General features: G+C 32.6%; 2 protein-coding genes across 2 annotated transcripts; one reads left to right on the top strand and one right to left on the bottom strand.

Annotated features, from left to right (window-relative positions):
* The first annotated feature begins 1,949 nt into the window (after nucleotides 1-1,949).
* On the top strand, nucleotides 1,950-26,293 carry LOC128995174 (leukocyte elastase inhibitor-like). Its single transcript, XM_054420097.1, has 9 exons — nucleotides 1,950-2,031; nucleotides 3,389-3,477; nucleotides 3,720-3,802; nucleotides 4,736-4,918; nucleotides 5,757-5,925; nucleotides 6,536-6,744; nucleotides 7,442-7,636; nucleotides 8,372-8,510; nucleotides 26,003-26,293. The coding sequence occupies exons 2-9, from the start codon at nucleotides 3,450-3,452 to the stop codon at nucleotides 26,233-26,235; spliced, it is 1,239 nt and encodes a 412-aa protein (XP_054276072.1). The 5' UTR covers nucleotides 1,950-2,031; nucleotides 3,389-3,449; the 3' UTR covers nucleotides 26,236-26,293.
* On the bottom strand, nucleotides 24,016-25,087 carry LOC128995175 (uncharacterized). The gene is made up of 2 exons (XM_054420098.1): nucleotides 24,933-25,087; nucleotides 24,016-24,408 (listed from the first exon to the last, which is right to left on the bottom strand). The coding sequence occupies exons 1-2, from the start codon at nucleotides 25,059-25,061 to the stop codon at nucleotides 24,220-24,222; spliced, it is 318 nt and encodes a 105-aa protein (XP_054276073.1). The 5' UTR covers nucleotides 25,062-25,087; the 3' UTR covers nucleotides 24,016-24,219.
* Nucleotides 26,294-26,632: the final 339 nt, after the last annotated feature.

Genomic DNA, 26,632 nt, shown 5'->3' with positions numbered 1-26,632 from the left:
TGTGCGTGAGCAAAGAAAGACTAGGGTTCCCAAGGTTTTCACTCTTTTACACAATAAATGTCAATTTAACTGGCAAAATATGCGTTTTAATTAACGAAAATAGATAATCTACCATGGTATACATTAAAACAAAATGGTCACAATGGTATTTTCTCATGCGTTTTAAGTGGTTTAGAAGAAAAACAATGTTTATGGGGGCTACAACCAGCCACATTGTAGTTCTTATTCATAAAATATGTATGTATAAGGTCCCTAATTCCCAAAACTAAATGATTTTACATTCTTATAAACTAATGTATACAAACTTATTTTTAACTCCTGTACCTAGTTTAAAATTACTTAAAGACTTTGCTATTCTCGACAGTTTTTTGCGGAAATTGATCGTTTCCCTGAACAGACGGGTTGAACTGCGTCGTCGGAATACGAAGTAGCTTCTTTTATCAGGTCTTTAGATACAGGTTTGTCGGATAAGTCTATGATGAAAATTACCCTATATATGTTTCTTGTGCCTGACGACTATAGCTTATATTACAACGTACTTTCTTCTTGTGTTAATACTCAGAATAACGGTAGGCCTACAAAAGCTATTTAACTTCAAAAAACATCTTTTTGACATTGTTCGTAAATTCTATGATGAAATTGGATTGTATTTTTAACATTAATCTGTTACAGAATATCATTATTTATTAATAGTATAGTAAAAAAAACACGACCAAATTAGTAAATAAATTTTGGAAAAAATAAAATTATTTATTGAAAATATTTCTGAAAATTTAGGAAATATGACTTTTACCCCGACGAATAAAAGATTTAAGCATTTAAAATTATTTTCATTTGTATTATGTGTATTTTACAAATTTTAGATTTTTTACGATTTTTTTGAGGGAACGGTCCATATCCCAGCTTGTTACTACCTAACGCTGAACTTTTGATTATAACCATCACTAGATTATATCCCAAACTCAGAGAAAATTAAATCCAAGTTTATCATCAACCCTGTTGGGTCTGAACCAGCAGCCTCTAAATATGAAGGGGAGCCCTATAATCAGTTGCATTCAGGGATTGAGCTTGATAAAAACCTCGGTATGAAGTATTATTTTTTACTTTGAAAAGTCTTTCGGATGGAAAGTTGGGAAATGATTTAATCATTAGCTAAAATAATAGCACTATAGTCATAGTTAGTCGGGGAGCGAGCTGGTCTAGTGGTAGAAGAGATGGCGAGACTTTGGTCTCTTAGGTACCAGGTTCAATTCCCACAAATCACCAACTAAGTAATATTACTTAGACCTAGCCTGAAGTACAATTCCGGTCTAGAAACCTAGAAAGTAAAAAAGAAAGAAAGTTGTGGTAGAATTCTACGATCGTAGTAAGCGTAAGTCAACTGTTGAAATAAATTACATTTTACAAATGATATCTATTTCTACTAAAATGGGATGCTCTGCTAGTACTGTGACAACGATAACTGCTAGCTCTACAATTTAAAAGCAAGATATTTAGTCTTAAGATATCATACAAAAAAATGGCAAGACATCATACACTCTAAGTAGGGATGTAGGGTGTACTATTGGGAAATGCTCAACAACTTTCTTTAGTTCTAGTAAACGATAACAAACAAAAGACTTTTGCCAATACAACTTAATTCTTCGCTGTAACTAGGAATATTGGCTATGCCATTGTTAAATCATCTCTACGGTATGTATGATGGAACCTGTCTCCTGATCCTCCTGGTGAACTAGACAATGGTTCAAGGTCCGGTTCTGTCCAAGTTAGACGAAAGTTCATATACAAGTTCCATGATACAGACCATAATCTAGTTCTAGGAAGCGGTAACTGATCAAAGAGTTACAACGACTACACCTACGTCCTACACGTGGTCATTGTGCCGTGTCCTCATTCGGCTATTCCCATTGGCCACGGTTAGTCAACACGCTATTAGTCGCGGCTACACACGCAGGCCTGACTAATTATATTGTTGACAACGCAGTGTTCCTGTCATACTCACACAGTGTGCTGCGCATTTCGTATAGATTGGTATGTACCATAACATGCGTTCTGCAGTTTTTGGAAATAGCTAAACCATTTTATTTAATTGTTTGGATACTGTCATCTATTCTTTTTAACCAAACCAACTTTTTTATAGTTGTGAAAGTTTAAAAGGGGTTTTTATCATCCCGTACAGATTATAATTGATACTGAAACATTTTATGTCTTAAGAGTAAATCCAAAGTCTGCCACATAGTCTTTTAATCTTTACAGGTATTTCGTATTCAAAATTATGATTTTAACTACATATAAGATGGCTTAACATTGTTTATGAATTTATTGTAATGTTATTTAAAAAAAAACATGATTTTTGGTTGTATTTGCAAGCACTTATCCATTCACAGTGGTCGTTTTAAGTATTGAGATGAAATTCTTTGTTATTTTTTAAGATATAGTTTGGATAATATAAGGTTAAATAATAAGTTCTTAGGGTAAAACTAACATACTTTTTGCTAACAAATTTGTTTGGTTTCAATCGTTATTTAGCTTTATAGTTAGTATAAGATACAAAATAAAAATATATACTTTCAAAAACATAATTAGTGAGGAGTTTTTAATTGTAGGTCTTTAAACGTTCAGAGTTCCGGAATATAAACACTAATAATAACTGAACAAGAATAAATGTAAAACGCTAACTGAAGCAAGAAATGGTCGGAGGAAAAGTAATATAATGTTTCATATATTTTTGTATGTTTTACGGCCACATAAAAACTTCGTAGAAATCTTAGCATAAAAACTTTGCTTATTAAACGAGGTTTTCTGTTTATGACCAAAACAATGGATGTAAAACAGTTATTTTACCAGATGTTCGTTTTGGATACAAAGAGGCCGAAATAGGAGAAAACTACGATAGACGACGTTACTAATTACTAAAATCTGTTGTTTGCTGTTGGTATCCAATTTTACAATCCCAGAAAAACTGACATTTTGTTTATAAAACAAAAAAAAACTAATATCATAGTAGGTTTAGGTGCAATAGGGTTGAATCTAACTATAAAGATGTTAGGAGTTTCTTATAATAATTCATATAGATCATCGTAAAAATATGCCATTATTAACACACAATGGTATGTCAAATAAATATTAGGATAAATATCCGTAAGAAGTAAGTGTTTATTTGTTCTGGTGTAATAATTAGCAAAAGAAATAAAAAAAAATTGTTAATAACTACTAGTGAATGACTAAATAAAATATACAATAATCATATCAGCAATCATTTGAGATGTATAAACTGTTATGGCACAAAAACAACAATAGCAATGTTATTGCAGTTCCCTCTAAGTATTATATAGATTTATGTTTTGTATAAAATATATTTATTTGTAGTGTCAATGATCTGTTGCAGAACAATTTTTGTGTGGACAATTGTTGTCAAGAACTGGTAATCGTTTTACCCATCAAACATCATGAGGAGTTTCGGGATCACTTGTTTAGGTGAGTTTGAACACTAAACAGCTTTTAAACATAATGATTCTCTCGTTGATAAATTCTGTATGTCACTGCTTTTGTCCATAAATGGTTTTCACAAATTCGTAAAGGAAAAATTAGTTATATAATTACACAAGAAACATTTAATAAAAAATCTAGTTGGCTGAACATGTTTTTCTGCTACTATAAAATTGTGGGAAACCAACAATAACGATTTCTAGTATATGATAATGTATTTTTTGTTTCAGTCCTTCTTCTTATAACACTTCAAGCATCCGCCTCGCAATTCGTCAACACATCAATCAATTCGTTTGTAACAAGAATCGATAAGGTGAGAAACCTTTTCTTTTTTACTTAATTGCAAGGTGCTAAAGCCTAGTACTTATAGTTTCCAACTAATAATTCACTAATTCACTAATTAGTCGGGGTAGATGATGATTCGATTTAGGTTCGTCACAATATTATGGTTTACTAAACCTAGAAATCTTGCCACGAAGATAAAAATGTTATTTTGAAAGTAATTTAAAATGCTTACTAGTATCATTGTTTCGTTCGGAGATTTTGTTCATGGAGAAATTAATTTTTTCCCCCAAAATATTTCATCATGTATGGCATCTTCTACAATATCCTTGAAGATGCCACACGTTATGGCGTAATATATCGGAGAAATACTGCGAGTACTAAGGCTACAAAACAAGGCACTGTAGCTAAAATAATTCAATTTTCTTATTCTTGTCACTGGAAAAAAAGGAAACAAAATTATCGAATACAAATGCAAATAGACTCGCCTAAGATACCTACAATTCTTTCTCGTATACGCCATTAGTCCTTAGGTGTATCGGTTTGACATATAAACGGTTAGGTCCGATCAAATAGTACAAATAAAAAGAAATACATGTATAGAAGTTTACGCAATAATGGCGTAGAAATAGTGTTAATGACACGACTAGAAAATTCTGCGAACTACTACGAGTGTCGTTTAGTTGCGTACACACACTACTTAAAACTTCTAAGATAGGTTATGTTTTCTTTTATAACCCATCATTGCCACTGACAGTGATGCGACAACTACTACTAATCCCACTGATCATTAACAATTAAATTGGTAAACAGCTGATAAGTTTAATTTCGAAGCATTACATTGACAGCTTGACTCTACTTGATCAATTCTCTAAAAATAGTGTGGCGAATAAAATAACAATTTCATAAACTTAAATATTGTTATCATGACAGTACAAACTATTAACATAATCTTCTGTTAAAGATATTGACCCACCACAATGAGCTCAGCTCAGTGCTGTGCCCATTCAACCTGCACCTAGGATTATCAATACTTCACCAAGGAGCGAAGGATGAAACAGCTAAGGATATGTCCTCCTTGTTAGGGCTCGAGGGAGAAAAGCAGGAAATTGCAGCATCTTACAAATCTCTTTTGGACCAGCTGACTGTGAGTATCTTAAAGATTATAAAAATTTAAGGAGTTTTGAAATCGGAGCTAAACCCGATTGTTAGCTTTGAGGACAATAGTTTTTGTACATATGCAAAAAAAGTATTACCAGAAAAGCTAAATATTTAGCAGTCTAATCAGTAAGCGAAACAAATGTACAAAACAATGATAGATTTTACGTAGAAATATTCAACGATTCAAGGTTGCTTAGTAGTACATGTTTCGTTACAAAGACAACATTCTCAAAGCTTGTAACTAGTAAAAAACACAATTAAAACAAGAACGATACAATTTAGCAATCTTGACAATTTGACATTGCGTAAATCCTATTATATTGTCTTAAGAAAAAAATTCAGGGCCAGAAACATGAATGTTGGCATTATAAAGTAATAAGCCTAAAAGTTTGTCTTTTTGGGTTATTGCTATTACAGAGTAGCGTTTAAATACATTTTTCATTAGATGTTTCATATTGAATAGTTTTCTTATTTAGTTCTCAATATGCGCTTGCTTTGATTAATTAAGCATTAAAAACTGATACGTATATTTATGATTCGTACTTATTGTTAACACTTATCCTATTTTTTTCACTTGGTGAATTCCAAGCTGTGGCTAAAAAGCTGAAATTGATTAAGCAATTAAATTCATGAAATTTAAATAAACTAACAAGACAAAAATTGAAGGATAATTAACTAAGAGGCGTTATTATATAGTTATACTCCACCTATAACAGTTTAACATTCTCTCCAGCAATCGTGAATGGTTTTACCTGCTAAACCAAACCACAATTCTAAATCTTACTCGATTTACTCACGATGACTTTATAATTCTTCCACCACAGGGAGAGGCTTTCAAAACCTGGACATGCATGATTCCTGGAGAAAACTTCAATCTCTCGCCAAGATTTGTTGAGACATCGTACAAATTCTTCAAAGCCGGATCTGCAGGCACCTCGCAGCTGATTGGTAGTGCTGATGATGACGTTACACTAAAGTACTGCAATAATATTGGTATGTATGATTTAATTATATTTCAATATTTTTATGAACAAAATAAATAGTACACGTTAACCAACATAAAAAATAACCAATATGTATTTTCAAGAACTAGTTATGTTCAGTTCTCCAAGAGTATCTGTGAAAATAATGTTGCAGCACATTTTGCAAAAAAAAAAACTTCAAACCCAAGTGATATTTATACTTGAGGTTTTGGTAAATTTTGATGACGAGCAGACAATCAAATACAAACAAATAACTAACGTAGACATCAAATGGCCAAAAGACAATTTAAAACCCAGGATCACTTTTGTTTACTGTTCCAAGTTATCTAATTTTACAAATTCTGTTTCAACACTTTCAACTTTCTATGTTATCCATAGTACTAAATCTAAGTAGTCCTACTCAACGAGTTTATGACTTTTATCCATGTTTTCTATTCCTTTTACCCTAAACTAGTTTAAATATAAACTGGGAAATTCGTTCAGTTTCCAAATGTTCTTGTAGCGATGGGATTTAATCAACTTAGTCAACCTATTTTCAACAATAATATATCCTGAAGCATTTTTATAATTATATGGCCCTAATAACTTCAGGGACTCATAAAGTGATTTGAAATGTGCAGGTTCCAGGCCAAAGACAACTAAACTTCAATTATTCAGTAAAGCTGGATTTAATTCGTCCTGGAAGAAAAGCTTTTTACCTGCTGAAGAAGAGGAGTTTTTACTAACTTCTGGAGAAAAGGTTAAGGTCAAGATGATGCACACGAAAGGATACTTTGCTTATAAAGAAGATAAAAATCTTGATGCGAAAGTGGTAAAAATTGATTACAAGGTAAGGTCCTAAATGTCACGTTTGAATATTTCTAATTGAGTTTGAACTTTTTATATTTTCAAAATGTTTTATTTTTATTCTTGTAATAGTTCTTTACTTAGATCATACGAAAGATTCCTAAGAATTTTTCCTTTTTTTTAGGCCGACTTAAAAGGCCAATTAGTTTTTTAAATAAGTGTTTGAAGCAGAACTATATAATTACGACACTGTATGTTAGTTTAACTCATACTTGTATATTAACTGACGTCGACAGTTACTAATATTGAATGAATCAAAAGCTATCACAGTCCCAATCCCATAAATATTTACACCAAAAAATGTTGTTATGAATGTTAATACTATTGACGTTTGATACTACAAGTATAACTTTTGTCCTGTTGACAAATCTAAGGTTACTTTTGGTGTCACTCATGCATGATTATGTGCTGGATTAATATACACTATGCAGGAAGAATACACACAGTATAATCTTAGGAAGAATCTTTAAATTCTGCAACTTGATTTTTAACTTCCGTATCATACAGTAGGGGAGCTATGTGGTATAGTTGACTCTAAACAAATTATATCCATCCAATTAAAAGGCTCAACGATCTTAAACGTTACCGGACAGACAAACACTTTAGGACTTTTTCTTTGATTTATATGATAAATATTGTATCAATCAATGATCATAAACAAACATGAAATATATTTTCAGGAGGAAGGTTGGAGTATGGTGATGGTTCTACCCAACAACTACAAGAAAGGATTAACTATTCTCCAGGACAAAATCTCTGAGTGGCCTCTTGAAAACCTCTTAAAATATTTGAATGAAATGAAAATGGAGGTTTCCATTCCAAAATTTAACGCAAATGCTTTTAATTTTCACAGAGATTTAAAGTTCCTTGACAAGGTAGCGTAGCTTTTTTAAATTTTAGATTCGTAATAGTTAAAAGGACTATATATTCTTAAATTTATAGAAGAATTTCTTACAAAACCTTATTTATGATCTTATAAAAATATGATAAAATAATCCAGATCAATATTCTTGCATTAAGATAACTCTTTAAATTTTAAATAATAATGATATGTGTGCCGGTAAATTGTCAACGGGAAGGGTATGCGTCAACCTTTTCTTATTAAATATTATTTTTAAACGTTTACTAGCACCAACCTGATGGAAGAAGAGTTTGTTAAAGTTTGAAAAGGAGGAAAGGGAACACGTTAAAATGTGTTTAAATATTGGTCACAAATAATCATAGTAAATCTGAAAAACATTGAAAAGCATAAATGACTATAACTATAACTGATATCTTCATGGCTTAGTCCATGTCATAACTTTAGAAGTTAGATTGATAAACAAATCAGTTCCTTTTTCATGGTCCAAAAATATACTCGGCTGACCTTTATATTTTAACCAATGTTTAAGCTAAAGAAAAAATGTCTTTATTTTATGCAATAACAACGCTGCACAGATTTTTTCCTCTACGAATCCACCTTACTATATGTCAAGTACAAACTATATGTCAGTTTTAAATTCGCACCCAACTGTGTAAATGCTTTAGAAAGCTTATGGTTTCAAGTATTTGAAAATTTGTTATGTGCTGTGTTTTTTAAAAGCAACATGTAACATGTGTTTGTGTTTTAGATGGGAGCTAAGGCTCTTTTCACCAACGAGGCAGATTTTAGTGATGTGTCGATTGGGAGCAAAATGCATCTCTCCCATGTATTAATTGAAGCTTTCATAGCTGTGAACGAAACCGGGACATTGGCAGGGTCAGGCGCAGGTGAGTTAAATTACTAGCATAGGTGAGGTAATATTTTATGTAAGTAGTATATTACAATTTACTTCATGGTACTAGTCAATTTACAAAGATCTAGTTTACATAACCCATCATTAGTAAAAAATTATATGGTTAAAGTATATTCCCTTTATTCCCTACGGAACTTTTGTATATCATGTTTATGAATGTTTATTTTGTACATACATTTTTACTCATATAAATTAGTAAATCAGTTTTTGACGATAAACAGTTATATTAGCTGTAAAATAGTAAAGATGCTTCTGAAATAAGGTATATTAAAATTTAATGTAAATAAAAGGACTAGTCATGTTTTAAGTCGTTTGGAAATAGGATGATGGATCCAGGGATTTCACTTAATTGACTCATAAGGTCAATTGTTGGTCATAAGTTAATTGTAATTAGGTCTGTTGTCTGTTAATGACTAATTTTTTTCTCCAGGTATTTTAGTTGAGAGAATAGTCACATCTGAGAGTCAGGGAATTCAATTATTTACGCGAAATGATTTTTTAGCAACAAGATATATCACAAATTTAATTAATAAAATAAAATATTATTTATTAATTATTTTGAACCGTTCCCACTTGATTTACGTATGGGTTTTCAATGTGCAAGGCCTGTAAACCGATTGTTAATAGTGCTTTATAAGAATTGACTTTCAAAAATGAGGGTGGTAAAAGTTATTACAACTGATTTTCATTAATGTATTTTTAATTGGTATTTTTAGGAACGCCAAAATAGTAGGGTAAAAATGAGAGAGCTAGCACCACCGTGTTATTAAACGGCTGAGAGAACTGGCACGAGGAGAACGTACATGGGTGAGAGAGCTGGCACGGTGAGAGAGCTGGCACACGGTGTCGAAAGTTTCCGTCGGCGTGTCGGGGTGGACGGTTGAGAGAGCTGGCACCGCGGAGGCTGGCACACGGGAAAGGTGTCGGTGGTGTGTCGTGGTGGACGGACGAGAGAGCTGACACCGTGGAGGGTACAGGTGTGACAAGATGTATTATAAATATTTAAATTAACATTTTGATTTTTAAGGTGGTGATGATTAACTCGCAAACGCTTGTCGCTTTTGTCAATTAGTGTTGAGTGTAGATAGTTTTCCAAATGCGTGGAGTAAATAGAGTGTTTAATTGTTAGCCTGATGTAAGGAATAATGGATAAATAATATGTTTATATAGACTAATTTAAAAACGATTATGGTGGAATCGCAAGCGATTTTATGGCATGCGCTCGTATATCATTTAACGTTGAGGTTGTTTCCACAAATATGTGACATATTTTGTTTGGGAATTTGTGTTCGAAACTTATATTTTAAAAACTACCATGTGATTAAAAAAATATATATATAAAATATTAGTTTCATCTGTTTAAAAAATCTTAGGACTGACATATGTTGTATTTTAAAATAAGTTAAACAATTTACAGATTGTATAGTATTTAGATAAGCGCTTAATGGATTTGCATCGTGGCTTATCGTGACGTTGCAGAAAACATGCGATAGTGATAACTGCGAGTGCATCATCAATTCATTTGAGTCAAACAACAGATAAGATGTCTAATTTATATACCAATTATTTGTTTACAATCTGAAGCAAGTCTTTATACTGATATCGATACGAGGTAGGTTGTGTAGGTCATGTTTCAGGTTGACGAGCGGTTATCGTCTCGGGCTTCGACGCCACGGGACCGGGTTCGGGACTGACGAAGGTAAGTATATTAGGATAATTTATTTTTACTATATTTAATTGTAATTTATATATGTAATAAAAGAAATGTTTTTGAGTTTAGTATATATTTATTCACAATAAGCAGTAGTACTACAGTATAAAAAATGTCTATTATATATCATGTTAAACAATATTATCTTTTTGAATCCAGGAGTTTTTGGACGAAGGAAAACCAAGCCATTTTACAAACACTTTATCATCCTTCTTCTTGAGAATCTTTTCGACTAAGTAAACGTCTTTATGTTTAACCTTAGTTAGCTCTTCTTGATAGAATCCTCCGGCAATGGGTTGGTTCTCGGCATCTACCAACTTGTAAGTGACGGGTTCTGTCGGAACTACTTGCGTGATGCGAAATATTTCTGTGGAATAATTCGGAGTATATCCCTTGGCGAATTCCCCTTTATATTTGCTAATGCGGACGTAGTCGTTAATTTCAAACTTAGGTATCATTCGTAGTTTGGGTTGTTTATATGAATAAATGGTCTTTAGTAATTCCATTTCATTCTTCTTTGATACGTCACACGGCTTCATTTTTATAGTCGAATGTTTCTTTGTATTGTAGAAGTCCATTAGTTGGTCTAGTATGTCGATCCAATTGTAAGTACCATTAATTGTAAATTTTTTCCACATAAAATTTTTTAACGTGCGATTAAATCTTTCTGCCACGCTCGACTTTAAAATGCTGTAGGTAGAATAGTGGTTAATTTTATAATCACCCATCAACTTTTTAAACTCGGAATTGTAGAATTCTGTTCCTAAATCGGATTGTAAATTTTTTGGAACCCTTCCCTGTTTTAATATGTTTTCCATTGCAAAAGTAACCTCTTTACTGGTTTTAGTTTTGAGAGGTCTTGACCAAGCATATTTTGAAAAAACGTCAATTACTGTGATTATATACTTGAATCCCTTATTGACCTTGTAATATTTTGTCATATCAATTAAATCACACTGCCAAAGGTCGTCAAACCCTTTCACAACTACCTTTCGTCGAGGAAAATTCTTTCTTACCGACTTATGTAACTCGTTAGCAATATCTTCTTTTATACCCATAATATTAGTTACTCTATAACTCCTTTATCTCTGAGCTCTGATATTATATTTATAACTTCGTTATTGTGACTAGTATTACCTGAAATCTCTGATAATTTCAATAATCGCAGCCTGTCCACAATTTCATTTATATTATCATAATGCACATAGTCTGGAGCACATGGATAAGTATCCAATTTTAAATAGGGAGTTTTTAACCCACTCCCTTTCTTAAAAATATTTTTTATATAGTTTCTGTATTTAAATGTATTTGTAGCTTGAACCTTCTCTCCATCAGAATGTCTCACTAAATGAGCATTTGTAAGCAGTAATATATCTTTAAAAGAATTCAGATCATCTTTAGTGATAAGTGTCTTATTTGGTTTCTTCTTAAACATAAGTTCCAACAAACCAATTGTTGGTTTAAATTTTTGACCTTTTATTTTAATGAAACTATCAGATGGATCGTAGTTAATTTTACTATTTCCAATCATCCATTCATCATTATCACCTAAATATACACCATACGTATGATCCATTTCATTTTTACTATCGTTAATAGATTTATTGATATAATCGTTAAAATTTTCTTCGTTTTCATCATGTTCACTATTGGAATCCGATTCTTCTGATAATGATTCATTGGTTTGAATTTGTGAAGGTTTGCTTTCATTCATAACTTTAAGTGATGACGACGGAGTTTGTTCACTATCAAGAATTGATGAATTCTTGTCACTCTTTTTTTTCTTTTTCTCTTCAATATTTTTTACTATTTCACTAATAGGATCGACGATAGGTTTAAATTTCTTTTTGAATATTTCTTCTTCATCCACAATACCTCGTTTCAGTGCTAAATATTTTTTTCTTACCGTATTACTTGTTTTGATTAACTCCTTTTTAACATCCATTTCCTTTCGAAGTTGGATGAAGACTGTGTGGTATCACATACAATATTACCTTATAAAAAATTTATCGAACCCATTGCGATATCTACCATTGTTCAGATCACTTTCTTTATCGATTACGAAAAATCCAAATTTTTTATTCCAACAAATTTGACACATATCTACAAATTCCGTAAATGTTAAGTCGGGATTAATATGATTGTTATAAACATGTTTAAGATTATTATTATCCTGTTTAAAAACAATTATCATATTAGCATTATCTCTAATTAACTGCTTCGGAATTCTGGAATAAGATTGACAAAGATAAAAACAATCCACGTCTTTGTGTCGACCCATACTAAAAAATGCACTTACGTTGTTTTGCGTATCACATATTATATCATCAAACACAAACACCGAGTGTTTCTTAGCCTCAGAAGGTTGAATTACTTCTTCATTTTCAGAGAATTTATAATAACCAATTCCTTTTACATTTTTTAAAACGTTTTCCAAAAACTGGTATTTTGGTTGATATAAGGACTTTGAGTAAACATATATGTTTTCAAATTTTAATCCATTAGGATCTGTAATTAGGCTTAACATCACAGCAGTTTTCCCACAAGATGATGGTCCTGTAATTAAACATCTGATTTGATTTGGAAGGAGCCCACTATGTCTTCGTCTATTATCAACCGGTTTTAAATCAAAACTTTCAATGTTTAATTTTTGTTTTTGATTAATCACCTTCATTATTATGAGATAACCTTCTCTTACCACGTTCTATGCAGAAATGAGATTGATCGGCATTCTTAAATTCTTATGTAATCTTATAAGTAGTACACAAGGGAATATAAATAATAAACGAAAAAATATAAATGAAAACTATTTTATTTCCACATGGTTCTATTTTCCATCCTATGATATAAAGATTTCATTTTTTCTACAGCAAGTTTTACTGACTTAATTTTTGAACTATTAAAGCTTTTTGAAAACAGATCACCGATACGCTTATCTTTCTCCTCGTCTGTGCAGTCTGAAAATAATGATGTAAACCCCTCAATGTCTTGCCCAGAAGATCGATGGATCAGATACATCAAAGTGTAGTATCCACTGTAGTCTGATGATTCACTCTGTATTCGATGTCGATTGTAACTCCATTTTTCAGTAGCATTTTGAATGAAGAGAAATATTTTGTAAGGTGGAGGTAAACCGAAACTATCAAAATATTCACCCCGATGAAATTCGTCAATGTAAACGGCTACCCATCGGTCTCCAGTATTGAATATATATGATGAGGGATAGTTGATGTATGAAGGTATTCTACCTTCAGCGTGAAATATTCCGTTAAAATGTTGAACGATTTGTGGATTACTTTGAATAAAAAGCTCTAATTCGATTGCGTACATCTTGCACAATTTTCTTTTCTCTGAGGTTTTCCGTCGATGTGATCTGTACCCGCACCTGAGGAGTTGTAATGTTCATAGCAGTAAATTATATCCTTTAGCTTATCTTTTTTGTGATCTGGGAGAAGGTCCCACACGTGCCATAGGTCACTCGGGGACACGTGATGTACAAAATACTCTTTCGGTAGGTAAGATATTTCTTGTATTTTTAAATTGGCTAAAGTTCTGTTACCGTATTTATCAAGCGTATTGAATTTATCAATAATTTCTCCAATCTTGTCAACTGTTTTGTCTTCGATCTCCAATAATGTGGATTTCTTTTCAACCTTGTTTATATACCAGTGTAACAACAGTCTAACATTTTCACTTGCACATTGATCAGTCGTTCGAGAATGGTAAAAACACTTTCTAAAGCTCATCTGTTTTCTCAGATCGTTGATTCTTGGACAACAAATTTCATCCATATCCCGCACGGACACAGTTTTATTCGATAAAGTATTTTCAATAAAAATCTTTTTTTCCATACCTTTGACTAATACAACATCGTAAGATCCTAATATCCTGTTAAAAATATTCTTCATTTCGAAATATGGAGTGTAACCGTCATTCCAGTCAATTCCATGACAGAATTGCTTAACCCATGTTGCAACCTTTTGTTGTGTTTCAGGTAACGCTGTATATGGAAAAGGTGGTTTGAAAATAATCGATTGCACTTTACTACCTGAAGTTGTGAGAAAAGCTGCTTCCTTCACGATGAACTCATTTTTTAGTCCACGGAACCCTTGGATATCACATACGACTGTTCTGTTCGACATCTTGTTAGCAACTGGAATAAAAATTGTGAATTATCACGTTACAACTTGTTTAATCTCAACCTACTAACCCTTGACCTTGTTCCTGACCTTTTGTTTTCCTTTTTTCACCTCATACTAACTTTTTTACCAAACTTGTCATCGGGTTGTATTCAACGACACGATCGTGTAATATTAAACAATATGCTGTAGTTTTAGCTGCGATTGTACTTTTCGATTCAAACTCTAATCTTATATCCACTGGTCCTGATTTTATGGATTCGTTTTGTCTGGAACAATCGATTACAATTAACGGAGCATGTGTTACAAATTCACTATATGTGAATAGGGGTTCGCCCTTTTTAAAATAGTAGTTTTCTTGAAATTTTACATACATTTCATAAAGAATCGCTAGCTGATTCTTGGACTGATCAAGGTTCATATCGTCATACGGGTAACACTCTGAATTCAAATAAAGTTTTACATTTGAAACGTCACATATATCAAATTCGCTGACATTTTTTTTGATATTGTTTGATCTGTCCGTTTGAAATGCTAATACAACATATCGTGGTTTTTCCAACTGAGTTGATGTTTTTACATTCCATGTCTGTCTATTTGATTGTGGTAATAAAGGATATTCATAAAGCTCCCATGTTCTAAAATTGATGAAAATTGATTGATTTTTTTCAATAACTTTGAGTAAAGATAGTTTTTCTTGATCTGATGGGAATACGTAGGGAACTCTCCATTGAATTTTCTTGATGTTAATGTCCATCGTTGGCTCGATACTTGTACTTGTACCTGCAGCTCCTGTTTCAGTCTTAACCTCACCAAGCATAGCATTTAGGTCAGTTCTTGATCTTATAAGTATAAGTTCCTGTTTAACGTTTAATATAATTTTATTATAATCCTCAGCGAACCCAATTAAAATCTTAAGAGGAATGCAGACATTAAAATAGAAAGTACCTTTATTTGTACTGTCTTCTTTGAGAGTCAATAAACTACCTTTTTCACTCGTCCAGCCTGCATTAGTTAACATTTTAATGTCACTATCATTAAAAGACAGATAACCTTTCATTGTACTTGTAATTCCAACGTTTTTCACCCTATCTATTTCAACTCCACCGATTTCGTATCGTATTTCATCAAATAAATAAGCATATCCGTTATTAATGAATTTTGTATTTGTTGATTTAACCACCCCCTCGATGTAGAGAGTACTGTTGCAGGGATACGTATAGATATCTTGATGTTGGATTGGTATTCTAATTTCATCATTATTGTTGAATGAAGAATTAGCATATGGTTGATGTGCGTGTACTTCTATTTTATTTATCGATTCGTCAAAGTAAATTTGCTCTCTTACTTGTAATATACTACCAGCCATGTTTAATTTTTAAGCCTAATGATACTAAAAAGTCTCTATTACTCTTAGAAAGAGAACCTCTCTTCACGGTGTCCGGTGTAGAAATGTTCACGGTTTTCAAATACGGTATGTTCTTAACTGGGGTGAAGATCATAGGCATGATTACAAACGTTTAAGATGTAATGTTACTGTGATGGTTTCTTCACGGAAATTGATAGGTTTACCATTTTGATCAGTTATTTTAAGGGATATGTTATCAATCGTCCTTGTGTTGATTGGAAGATAGATTATATTGGCGGGAGTTTCAACTATTTTAAATCCTGGTGGAACAGTGGGAAAGAATGTATGTATCACATGACTTGGATTACTATTTACAAACGAAGACGTAATTATATTACACTCCACGTTTATAGTATTGACTTTTAAGACGTTTACCGTTCCATCCGACACATGAGTGAAAAACTTGTTTAATTTTCTATTTTTGAAACCTAATAAAGGACCTATTGAGTCTGAAGGAGTGAAGTCGATGTCTTTGGAACACTTTATCTCACTTTTTAACGTATTATTGTTTGGTTGAATTGTTATCAGTACATCATGATTAATGGGATACGCATTTTTGTATGATAAGCTAGTATCGATGTCAGTTTCTGTTTCACCTCTCTTATCTCCAAGAACCTTTCGTAAATACTTTTGCAAATCTTTAACTTCATATGATCCAGTAGGTATTTCTATACCCACCTCTTCATTTTTATCGGTAAGATAATAAAACATATTACACCCTTCCTCAACATTTGGAATTGAATTAAATGTTTCAAAATTGATGAACCCTAACACGTAATCTCGATCATTTTCTAGTTCAATTTTGGGGAATATTTCACAGCTTAAGAGTGAACTATTTCCCGAAATTACAAATAGGTGAGACATGTTGCTTGTACGATGGTCAAATAATGACTGAGATAGTTATTGGAGAATATTTTAATTACAATCAGACAGAAATTTCAAACACAACTGTCCACATATTTCAGTGTTAAAATTTTGATCCCTAACATAGTTATACAAAATAATACAGTTTTTTAAATCATGTATAACTTCCATTGGTGGTTTGAGGTTCCCAAAACTGTCGTAATACTTTGCATGTGATCCATCTTTACGTAAAGCGACCCAATGAGTCCCGGGCCCATCATCATCGTCTAAGTTTATGATTATCGCTTCTTTATTCCATGGATGCAAAGGCAGTTTATCCTTAGAGAATACTCCTCTAAAGTAAGGTATTTTCAATCGTTTAGAATACCTTTCCAAATCCAGATTGGTTAGTGCGTTTGATCTAAAAAAATACCCATCCCTTGTTTGTATGGTCTCAAATACAATCCTTTTCCTGTTTTAATCTTAACGTCACTTACATTTTCCTTTCTTGCTCTGTTAACTTCGTTTATGGCTTTATACACTGAGGTAGCTCCGCCGGCCAGACTTCCGATGGCAGACAGTCCGGCAAATAATGGCAACAGGAACGGTAACGCTCCTCCAGATTTGGGTATGGGTATGATTCTAGGTTTTTTTATTTGATCCTTTTTACCACCCCTCATCGCATTTCTTGCAGCTTTCAACGCTGCAGGAACCAATACCTTAAGTTCTTTGCTTTTACTCTTTTTAAGTTCGTTTTTAGCCGCCAGTATAGCATCCTTGAGGTGTTTCTTCTGTGTATTTCCATTCTTACTGTCATGTTTCGGACTCCTTTTCTGCCTTTTCTTTGTAACACTTTCTGACTTCGATTTCTTCATACCAGCACCGAGTTTAAGTTTTGCTTTCATAGCGTTCGTTACTAAAAAAGCGTTTACCTTTTCACCGAGTTTAGCGTCCGGAGCCGATACTCTCGTCCACGCCCTATCGGCCAGCAGCCTGTCAGCTTTGTGTCTACTCGTTAAATCCTTGTTCTGAGCGTATGCTATATCGTGTTCCTTGCAGTAACTATCAAGTGGATTGATCCCTTTGTCGCCCCTTGCCAGACGTTTCTCCAATTTAGTACCAGCCCCACAAAATTGGTATCCACCCAACAGATGTGCCTCAAAAGGTAGGTTATCAATAAGCTTATTAATTAGACCTCCACCTCGTTTGAAGCTCAGAACCATACTGATGACCAGTCCTACTTGCTATTCAACTTACCTACCCTATCCCAAAAGTCGTCTTTATCATCATCTTCTGTTGATTTACTTTCTTTCAAGGTTTTTATTTCAGACCTAAGATAAGCTAAGTCATTTATCATTGCACTCATGACATCTGATATGGGCTTACCTTCTCTATTTCGGGACCTTGCAGTCAACGAAGAAGCTGGATAAAAAACCTTAAGCTTTTCATCAATACGTGACATATCAGAGTTTATCCTGTTTTTGAAAGCATCTAATTGTTTACGAGTCACAGGTGAATTTTCATTCTCGCTCGCTTTGACAACCAATTGAATATTATACTTTTTTAAATCTATGACACCATTCATATCAGGTTTAATATAATCCTTTATCATTTCCCTCAGTACCACTTCAACTAAAGTTGTATTGTTGCTTCGTACTGTTTCATCTACATATTCTTTGTTTGCAACATCATGTCTTTCAATTGGCTTTTTGACATTTGTTATTATTGAATTATTGATATTTACTTCACTTTTGTCATCAATGTATAAATACTTCTGCATGAGTGTTCTTGCCTGACCTAAAGTAATGGGAGAATAATTATTTATGGCTTCATTTATATTAATTATAAACTTTTTAAAGTTTAATTCTCCTTTTTCTGGTTTAATGAAGGATTCCACCGTCTTGCTAATTATTTGATTTACCCTAACTAATTCTTTATCTAGATAAAGTTTATTTATTGCATCAGAGTCATCGGTTGGATCTTTTTCAATTTTAAAAAAGCTCAATCGTTTATTCTTCATATTAATTTCATCATTGATACCAAAAGTCACACATTTTAAATTAATCTGTGAATTAACATAATTTTCGATGTATTGTTTAGAAACTACATCCGTTAACTCGGTAGGATCTCCAATATTGTTATTTCTCATTCTTTTAGCATTAAAATTGCCATTTTCATACATTAAAGTATTGCTTTTGAAATAATCGAGAGATATTGCATCTTTTCCATCTACAGGGTTTGATATATTTTTAATATTATGATTTTCGCAATCAATAATAAATTTCTTTCTATCAAACTTAATAGTATCTCGTAGTTCTTTGTCCATACTATTTTGAAAGTACCTCTTATTAACAACATCCATGTCTGATTCAGGATCATTGACATTAACAATTTTTCTCTTTCTTAAATTAACTTGTTTATCCTCTAACAATAGACATTTTGATGAAATATAATTTAAAGTAACGGCATCACTAGAATCGACAGCTTCCCCTACGTTTGTTAACCTTTTGTTTTCAATATTAAAATTTTGTTTATCAGTTAGCTTGAAACCTATTCCTGAAGGTCCTACTACAACGTTTTCTTTGGAAGTAAAACCTATATAACCTCCAAACTTGTCGATACTTGGTTTCATCGTCTTGAAAGTCAAACATCAAATGATGCTATTCTCTTATTTTGATTGATATAACTATGTTTTTATTCATGACGTAATATTTAATTGTGTATAAATATATATTTATATCAGATAAATGAAAGGGAGATAAATTAATCTGAAACAAGGTAGGTAATAAATAACACTGAACACAGATTGTATGTCAAAATAATTTATATTTATTTACAAACATATCAAAATTACAAATATACATAACAAATGTCAAATATAATTGTTACACTTACAAAATTATGAAAAAAAATCTATGTATTAATTTGAAGATTCAATGGTTACAGTAATTAAAAACATAAACAATCAAACTAAATAGATAAGTTAAGTTTACAGTTTTTTTCATTACAGTCATAATACTTTCTATTATTCCACTATTTACATAAATTTACTGTAAAGCTCAAATTACTTGATTTATTTGTAACTAGATAATGTCCCTTCTTACAATGACAGACACATGATTGTCAACAATTATTTCCTCTAATTTACAGTCCGGATCATCGTGATCTTCGGAACCACCGTTTAAGACCCAACACACCCTAGCAACCTTTATTAGGACAAGATCTGCGATGTGACTACAGTAATTAATGCTGAACGGCTCGTTTCCATGATTTATTAGGTTAACCCTGACTACGTCTGTATGGTTGGAGTCAATAGACGCTGGAGAGTCTAAAACTGTCACCCCGAAAGTTTCCGCTTGCCATGCTACCGGTCGAATTTGTCCTTCATAACCTTCAGGTATTCTAATTTTTATACCCGCAGATATGGTTTTTCTTTCTCCAGGATTTAAGGTTATAGTGTAAATACAGGAAGGGAAAAATGCGTGCAGAGGTATAGCAACCCGACCATGTTCTCGTATTCAGGCATATTAAGGAAGCCCTCGTCAACAGAAAGTTGTTCGTACCTGACCGGTACAGTTTCCAAAAAAACATTATCTGAAAAGTAAAAAACTAAATTAACTTACATACAAATCTAACAAATAATTTGAGCTTAACAAGAATCATTGGTCATTTTAGCTTTTTTTGCAATCAGTTCTTTGTGTAAATCAATTTTCCTTTTTTTATTCTCAATTAGTTTGTAATGGCCATATGCCATGGTATGGATATTATCATTTAATACAAATCTTTTATCATCATGAGACGATAACGCTAGTTTTCGTACTTTCGTTGTGTATACATCATGTTTCCTACTCCTAATTATATTCATTTCTTTGTACTGGTTTTGATTACAAAACAAAGCTCTCTCGTAGTCCTGAAAAGTTATTTCATTTTTAACAACACTTTTCTTTACACCCTTAGCACGTTTCTTACAATCATAATTCTTACTAAGAGTAGTATATAGCTTTGTCCTAAGACCAATGAATTTCTTTAGGGGAACTGATAAAGTTTCATCTTTCATAACACCAAGTCTTTTCTTATTATCGAGAGAGAAACAAGCGTGTGTTATTGGGTACTCACTAGTGTCAAAGTAATGTATATTCTCCTTGATTTGCTCATATACGTCAACTGAGTTTACATTTATAAGGTAACTATCCGTATCTGTATATAATAGTTCTACATTTCCTTGACCAAATACACGAGGAAAAATATCATAAAAATATCTATACATTACGATTTTGCTTAGTTCAAGAATAGCCATACCTACTGCAATGGGTTTGTTAAAATTTACTTTAGTTTTATTTAGATGAACTGCTATCAGTTTTTCTGTAAATATAGTTCTATCACGAAAATTAGGCTTAGCAATAAGCTTATCGAGCCTTTTAGTGCTACAAACTATTTCCATATTCATTCTGTTTCTTACGTTTTCCATACATTTGCCATAAACCGAATTGTTCATGAGTTTGAAAAACTCCTTTTCAAACTCATTTTGCGCATTTTTTCTAAATGTTGTGTTTTTTTCGATGTATCCATACAACCACTTAGACTGAACAAATTTCATACCTCTATGGATTTTAACCAAAACCAATCCATGCTCTACGGCCTGTTTTAACGCTTGGCTGTGAATTATGTAATTACGTTTAGGTTCTAAAGTTGTTAACAATTTTGAATGTTTACTACCTGGTGGTACTTTTCTTTGGGCGCAAAATGGTAAGTCGTTGTGTTGTTCATGTAGATGTGCCGGATAATCTAGATCTACCTCAAGTATAAACCCTACTTCATCATTTTCACCAATATCATTAATTTTATTTTTTACTTCATCAATTTCAACAGGGGTTAACCATTTAAAGTCCTTTAACGGTAAACTTTCTCCCATTGCAGCCCCATAAAGGTTATTTATATCTAGGAATAATATAAAGTTTGAATTATCAACTGTCCAGAGTCCCTGATCCATAGGTTTGACACCAGGTTGTGATTCCGAGTCAAGATTTGTTTCTGAAACTAAATACTTATTTGATGCCTCGCAGTAACGTTTAGTGCACATAGAAATACCACCACGAATACCAGCTTCTATGAACATGTACTGTTCATAGCTTGTTAACAAATCGATTTCAACTTTAGTCAATTTAAGACACGCGTCGAACGAAAGGCCAGGAGCTGTGAAATACCAACCTGGGTCCAAACCATAATTGGATTTACAAACTTTTCGGAAATTTTCAAATACATCGCTTAATAGTAACACATCAGTCTTAAGGTAGATATCAGAAAATTCTCCTAAGGTTTGACAGTTAAATTTGTTCCAAACCTCAACAGCCCTATTATAATCTTCTACAGCAACTTCTGACTTATTTAGAGAGCTGTAAAACTGATCAATAGAAGGCAAGCTAGTCTCATTAAATTTTTCCCAGCCATCTATGTATTCGTAGGGAAAACAGCCTTTTTTTGTAACAATATTAAGTTTATCATAACCGAAATAAGAAAGTGTTTCATTGAATTGATTTTTGTCAAGATTTTTGACTAGTTCATCAAGACTTCTAGACATAAATTTGTACGAATCAAGAAAACGAATTTCAAATCTAGCAGCAACTTTCTTTGATAAAGAGATATACCGTTCTTCTGTATTAGGGATTACCTTTATTTCCATTTCATCATAATCGAGACTTTTAATAATAAAATGGAGGTCATAATTTGACATATTGTGCAAGACTACGGGCAAAAAGTGTGGATTTTGATATGACAAGTTACAATTTGAATGACTTGCACCTCTAAATTTCCCTGTATTAGGGTCGTGATCTCTAACCCTTAAATTATCAGCAGTAAACTGTTCTTCACATATGTGACAGCAAGATGAACGTTCAAACATGTCCACTTCTTCATCCGTTAACTCCATAGGCAACTTATTTTTGTACGTCTCGTACACTTTAAGAGCTTCATCTCTGATCTTTTGGCAAAATACCTTCACAGCATTTTCTCCGCGAAAAAGGACTGGTTCTGATTTTTCACCATTACTTGAAACAACATAATAACAAAAACTTGATGGGTAGTGCTTTTGATAGTCAACAGTTGAAGAGGTAGATTGATTTTGCGTAGCATGTTTAGTTTTGCAGGTGTGGGAGTTCTTACAATTCGGTCTTTTACAGTTCAAACAGCATTGATTCAAATTTTTACAGTTGACTCGGAAACAGTTAATACAACATTCATTGGGATTTTTACAGGTAAAAGAATTGCAATTATTACATGGACTTTTTTGTATTAATATACTTTCAAAATCAGCATATACAATGTACGGGACTTGTTGTTGGTGTTTGAAATTTTTAAATTTAAGTTTACAATTATCTTCATTAGGCATTTCTACAGCAACAGGTTCATGATTGTTACATAGCTGTTTATGTACATCGAAGGTAGGTTTATCATTAAAATGGATTAAACATGATTTACAAACAAATTTTCTTCCGTTGTGGTTAGAGGTTTGCGCGCTTACTAATTTATCAAAGTTTTTAATCCACACATAGTGAGATGTTGTTTCATTTTTCAATAGTAATAAATCACGGTGATCATCTTTTTCTTGTTTTGTTACTTTAATAGGATATACAATATATTCCTCACTATTGTGTTTCTTTTCTATTCCAAATATATTTATAGACATATTGTTTATCTGTTCAAATTTAGGTATTGACTTAAGTTTTACAGGATAGTTAATACAGTCCCAGTCATACGCTGCATTCATTTCTGCATTATCAATATAATTGCGGACTCTTTGTGGATTACGAGGTACATTTTTCGCCCATATACTATACTTGAAGCAATAATCATCCTGATTCTTTACATTTACAACAGCTTTCTTGTTTGCAATGAAAGCTGGTAAGGATATATGTTTACATCCTCTTAATGGATAGTATTTATTAATTCTTAGTTCCAGCCCTATAATACTCTTTAGACTCCATCCTGAACCTTTACCTTGGTGTTCTGATTGTTCTGTTAAAAGTTTATCAAAAGCGTTTTTACAATACGTGTTTAGATCTGTACCTAGTAGTATGGGCTCGTTTGCAGTCTTAAATGACAGTTCTTTGATTTCATCTTCTTCTCCTTCAGTTCTTGCATAGATACATTTTAAAATAATATTACATTTCAGAGTTTTCGACTTAAGAAGGTGTTCTTGAATTTTTGAAATAATCAAAGGTTTCGTGTGATATTTTAAAAAATTACCTATATCGATGTATCCTTCACCATTTGTTAAGTAATAGGTTTTAAGCCTACATTTTGCAGCAGACTCGGTCTCAATAATTGGCAAATAGCCCAATGTATTTTTTAAATGAGTGTTACTTGCAGGGTGATTGTCAGATTCTCTGTACCACGTATTACATGGTTTACAAAATTTGAGTTTAATCGTTGCAAGATAGTTTTGCATCGTTAACAGATTACAATAGAATAGTAATTTATATTTGACAATGATATGGAGTATTTCTTATTCAAATTATAAAATGTATTTTTCTATAATTGGCTAGTCCCTACGATGAATTGTACTATAGTAATTGATGGTTTTTCACTATCTCTTACTATTGATGATCTTCGAGCGCAGCTCAGCCAGGCGTCTGGTTTGAGCCAACGTGAGGTCTGCCGCAGCGGAGATTATTGTCACTGCCCCAGCATACTCCCCAAACCTGGCCTGGAGCGATGTGAGCTTCACACAATACGGCAGCCGTACTCTGTATGTTTGGTCATCCCTCCGTTCAAACTTAAACAAACATGTAAAATAAAATTAATTTATAATATTTTTTAAACGTGTGTTAAAATAAATTAAGTGCTGTTATCTTCTGTACCTTATCTAGAAATATATCAAAGTTTAGTTATAGGTTTAGTCATAAGTTTAATTTATAGGTAAAAAAATAATTAATCAACCTAAACATTAATTAACAAAGAAAATAATGATGAACATGAAACGATAAATTAAAGCCTTCTTGTTCCATACAATGACAATTTAGTTTTTTGGGCAATCATTTTTGAAATAATCATAATTCAAAATGTAGATATAAAAATAGAAATTGACATTGATAATTTAATTCATAAGTATGATTATTTAATTTAGGGTATTATTACTTGCAAATAAGTTTAATATACAGTGTATTTATCAGATAGTGATATAACATATCATCACTATTGAATCTTAGGTGAATTTGGTTGAAAACATTTTAAAGATATAAAGTATAACGTTTATAAATCTAAAGTTTTTTATCAATAATATTTTTATTTTTTTCCTACCTGAACATTAGGTTGAGGGAACACTGCCTTCAAGATAATGTAGAGGTCTTCAAGACTCTCCAGGCCTGATCCCTCGACGATGGAAACGTCCCAGGTGGAGGGTGTGGTCAGCGCGTTGGAGGAAGACATGATGATAATGATTTTGTGTGCGCGAATTATATATCTATATATATACTGATAAGATATGACGTCTTTGACCTTAACCTCCACACGTGGTATTTACGTTATCAGTCGGAAGTCATTAAACACACACGCTGCAACGCTGCACTTTGTAATGGTTACGCAAATTATTATGTTTTGATATTTTGATAAACTAATGCTGCATCCATGATAATCCCTATCAAGAGTTTTTGCACGCCACGATAAGCCTTGCATCATCAAGGATAATTATCAGCTCAGCGCTAAATATTTATTTAAATATACAAACAGTAGTTTTATGATATAAATGAATTTCAGATATAAATGTACAAATATCCTTATTAAACAAATTGTTTTCATGGTAAACAACGTCATCGTTAAATGACATGCCATAAAAGCGCTTTTAAGTCCACCATAAGTGTTTTTAAATTAATTTATTAAGATATTATTATTTATCCATTATTTCTTACATAAGGCTAACAATTTAACATTCTATTTACTCCACACATTTGGAAAACTATCTACACTCAACACTAAATGGCAGAAGCGAGAAGCGTTTGTCAGTCAAACGTTACCACCTTAAAAATCGAGTTTTAAATAAAAATATTTATAATACATCTTGTCGTACGCCCGACATCAGGTAACAAACACCCTTCCAAACCGACACACCTCCGACACCTTTCCCGTGTGCCAGCCTCCGCGGTGCCAGCTCTCTCAACCGTCCACCCCGACACGCCGACGGAAACTTTCGACACCGTGTGCCAGCTCTCTCACCGTGCCAGCTCTCTCACCCATGTACGTTCTCCCCGTGCCAGTTCTCTCAGCCGTTTAATAACACGGTGGTGCTAGCTCTCTCATTTTTACCCTACTCAAAATATTTATTAATTCTAATGCGAAAAAATTATAAATGGTTTTATTATTGATGTTTTCAGACTTTTTGGCTGGAGGTGGCGACGAAATAATATATAAGACCAAAAACCATCAAACCAATCCAACTAAACCTAAGCCAACAAATCATACATCAGCAAACCCGGAAGTCGATGGTTTACCTCAATCAAATCCAAGTTTTAAGGCAGATCATCCGTTTTTGTTTTACATCGTTGGTCCTGGAAATGTGTTTTTGTACAATGGAAAGATTGTAAACCCTGTAAGTCATAAGGAATGAGATAGTAAACGACTTAGAATGACGCACAATGTAGGGTGAAATTTATTAGCGTAAATAAACATAATATAAAGATGAATGTATGTTAGTATTTTCATATGTATACTCGTAATGTAAAAAAGTGTATTTTGTACAATAAATTACAAATCTTACCAATCTTTTCGATTAATTTATTTTCCCCTTAGATTTGCAAACGCTTTTTAAGACAATAATATTTTTTAAATATGTCATATCATAGATCTTGTACCACAAATTTGAAATTAATTAGGAAAATAATTTACAGTAAATTCATAATTTTTATTCTCATCAATTTAATATCCAAGAACATATAACCGACTAAGCCAGAAGCATAGTTTATGTGTTTAACTACTTCATGCTTTAAATAGAGCACAATAAAACA

This window comes from Macrosteles quadrilineatus, unplaced genomic scaffold, assembly GCF_028750875.1.
Source record: "Macrosteles quadrilineatus isolate MER2022 unplaced genomic scaffold, UCM_ALF_1.0 Scaffold_5__1_contigs__length_97177068, whole genome shotgun sequence".
Lineage (NCBI taxonomy): Eukaryota > Metazoa > Arthropoda > Insecta > Hemiptera > Cicadellidae > Macrosteles > Macrosteles quadrilineatus.
This window is presented reverse-complemented; position numbering and strand designations above follow the sequence as displayed.

Coding starts and splice junctions, on each gene's coding strand:
- LOC128995174 (XM_054420097.1), top strand. CDS start 3,450: ATGAGGAGTTTCGGGATCACTTGTTTAG. Junction 7,637..8,371: donor ATTTAAAGTTCCTTGACAAG/GTAGCGTAGCTT, acceptor TTTGTGTTTTAG/ATGGGAGCTAAGGCTCTTTT. Junction 8,511..26,002: donor ATTGGCAGGGTCAGGCGCAG/GTGAGTTAAATT, acceptor TGATGTTTTCAG/ACTTTTTGGCTGGAGGTGGC.
- LOC128995175 (XM_054420098.1), bottom strand. CDS start 25,061: ATGTCTTCCTCCAACGCGCTGACCACACCCTCCACCTGGGACGTTTCC. Junction 24,409..24,932: donor TCCCTCAACCTAATGTTCAG/GTAGGAAAAAAA, acceptor TGTTTGTTTAAG/TTTGAACGGAGGGATGACCA.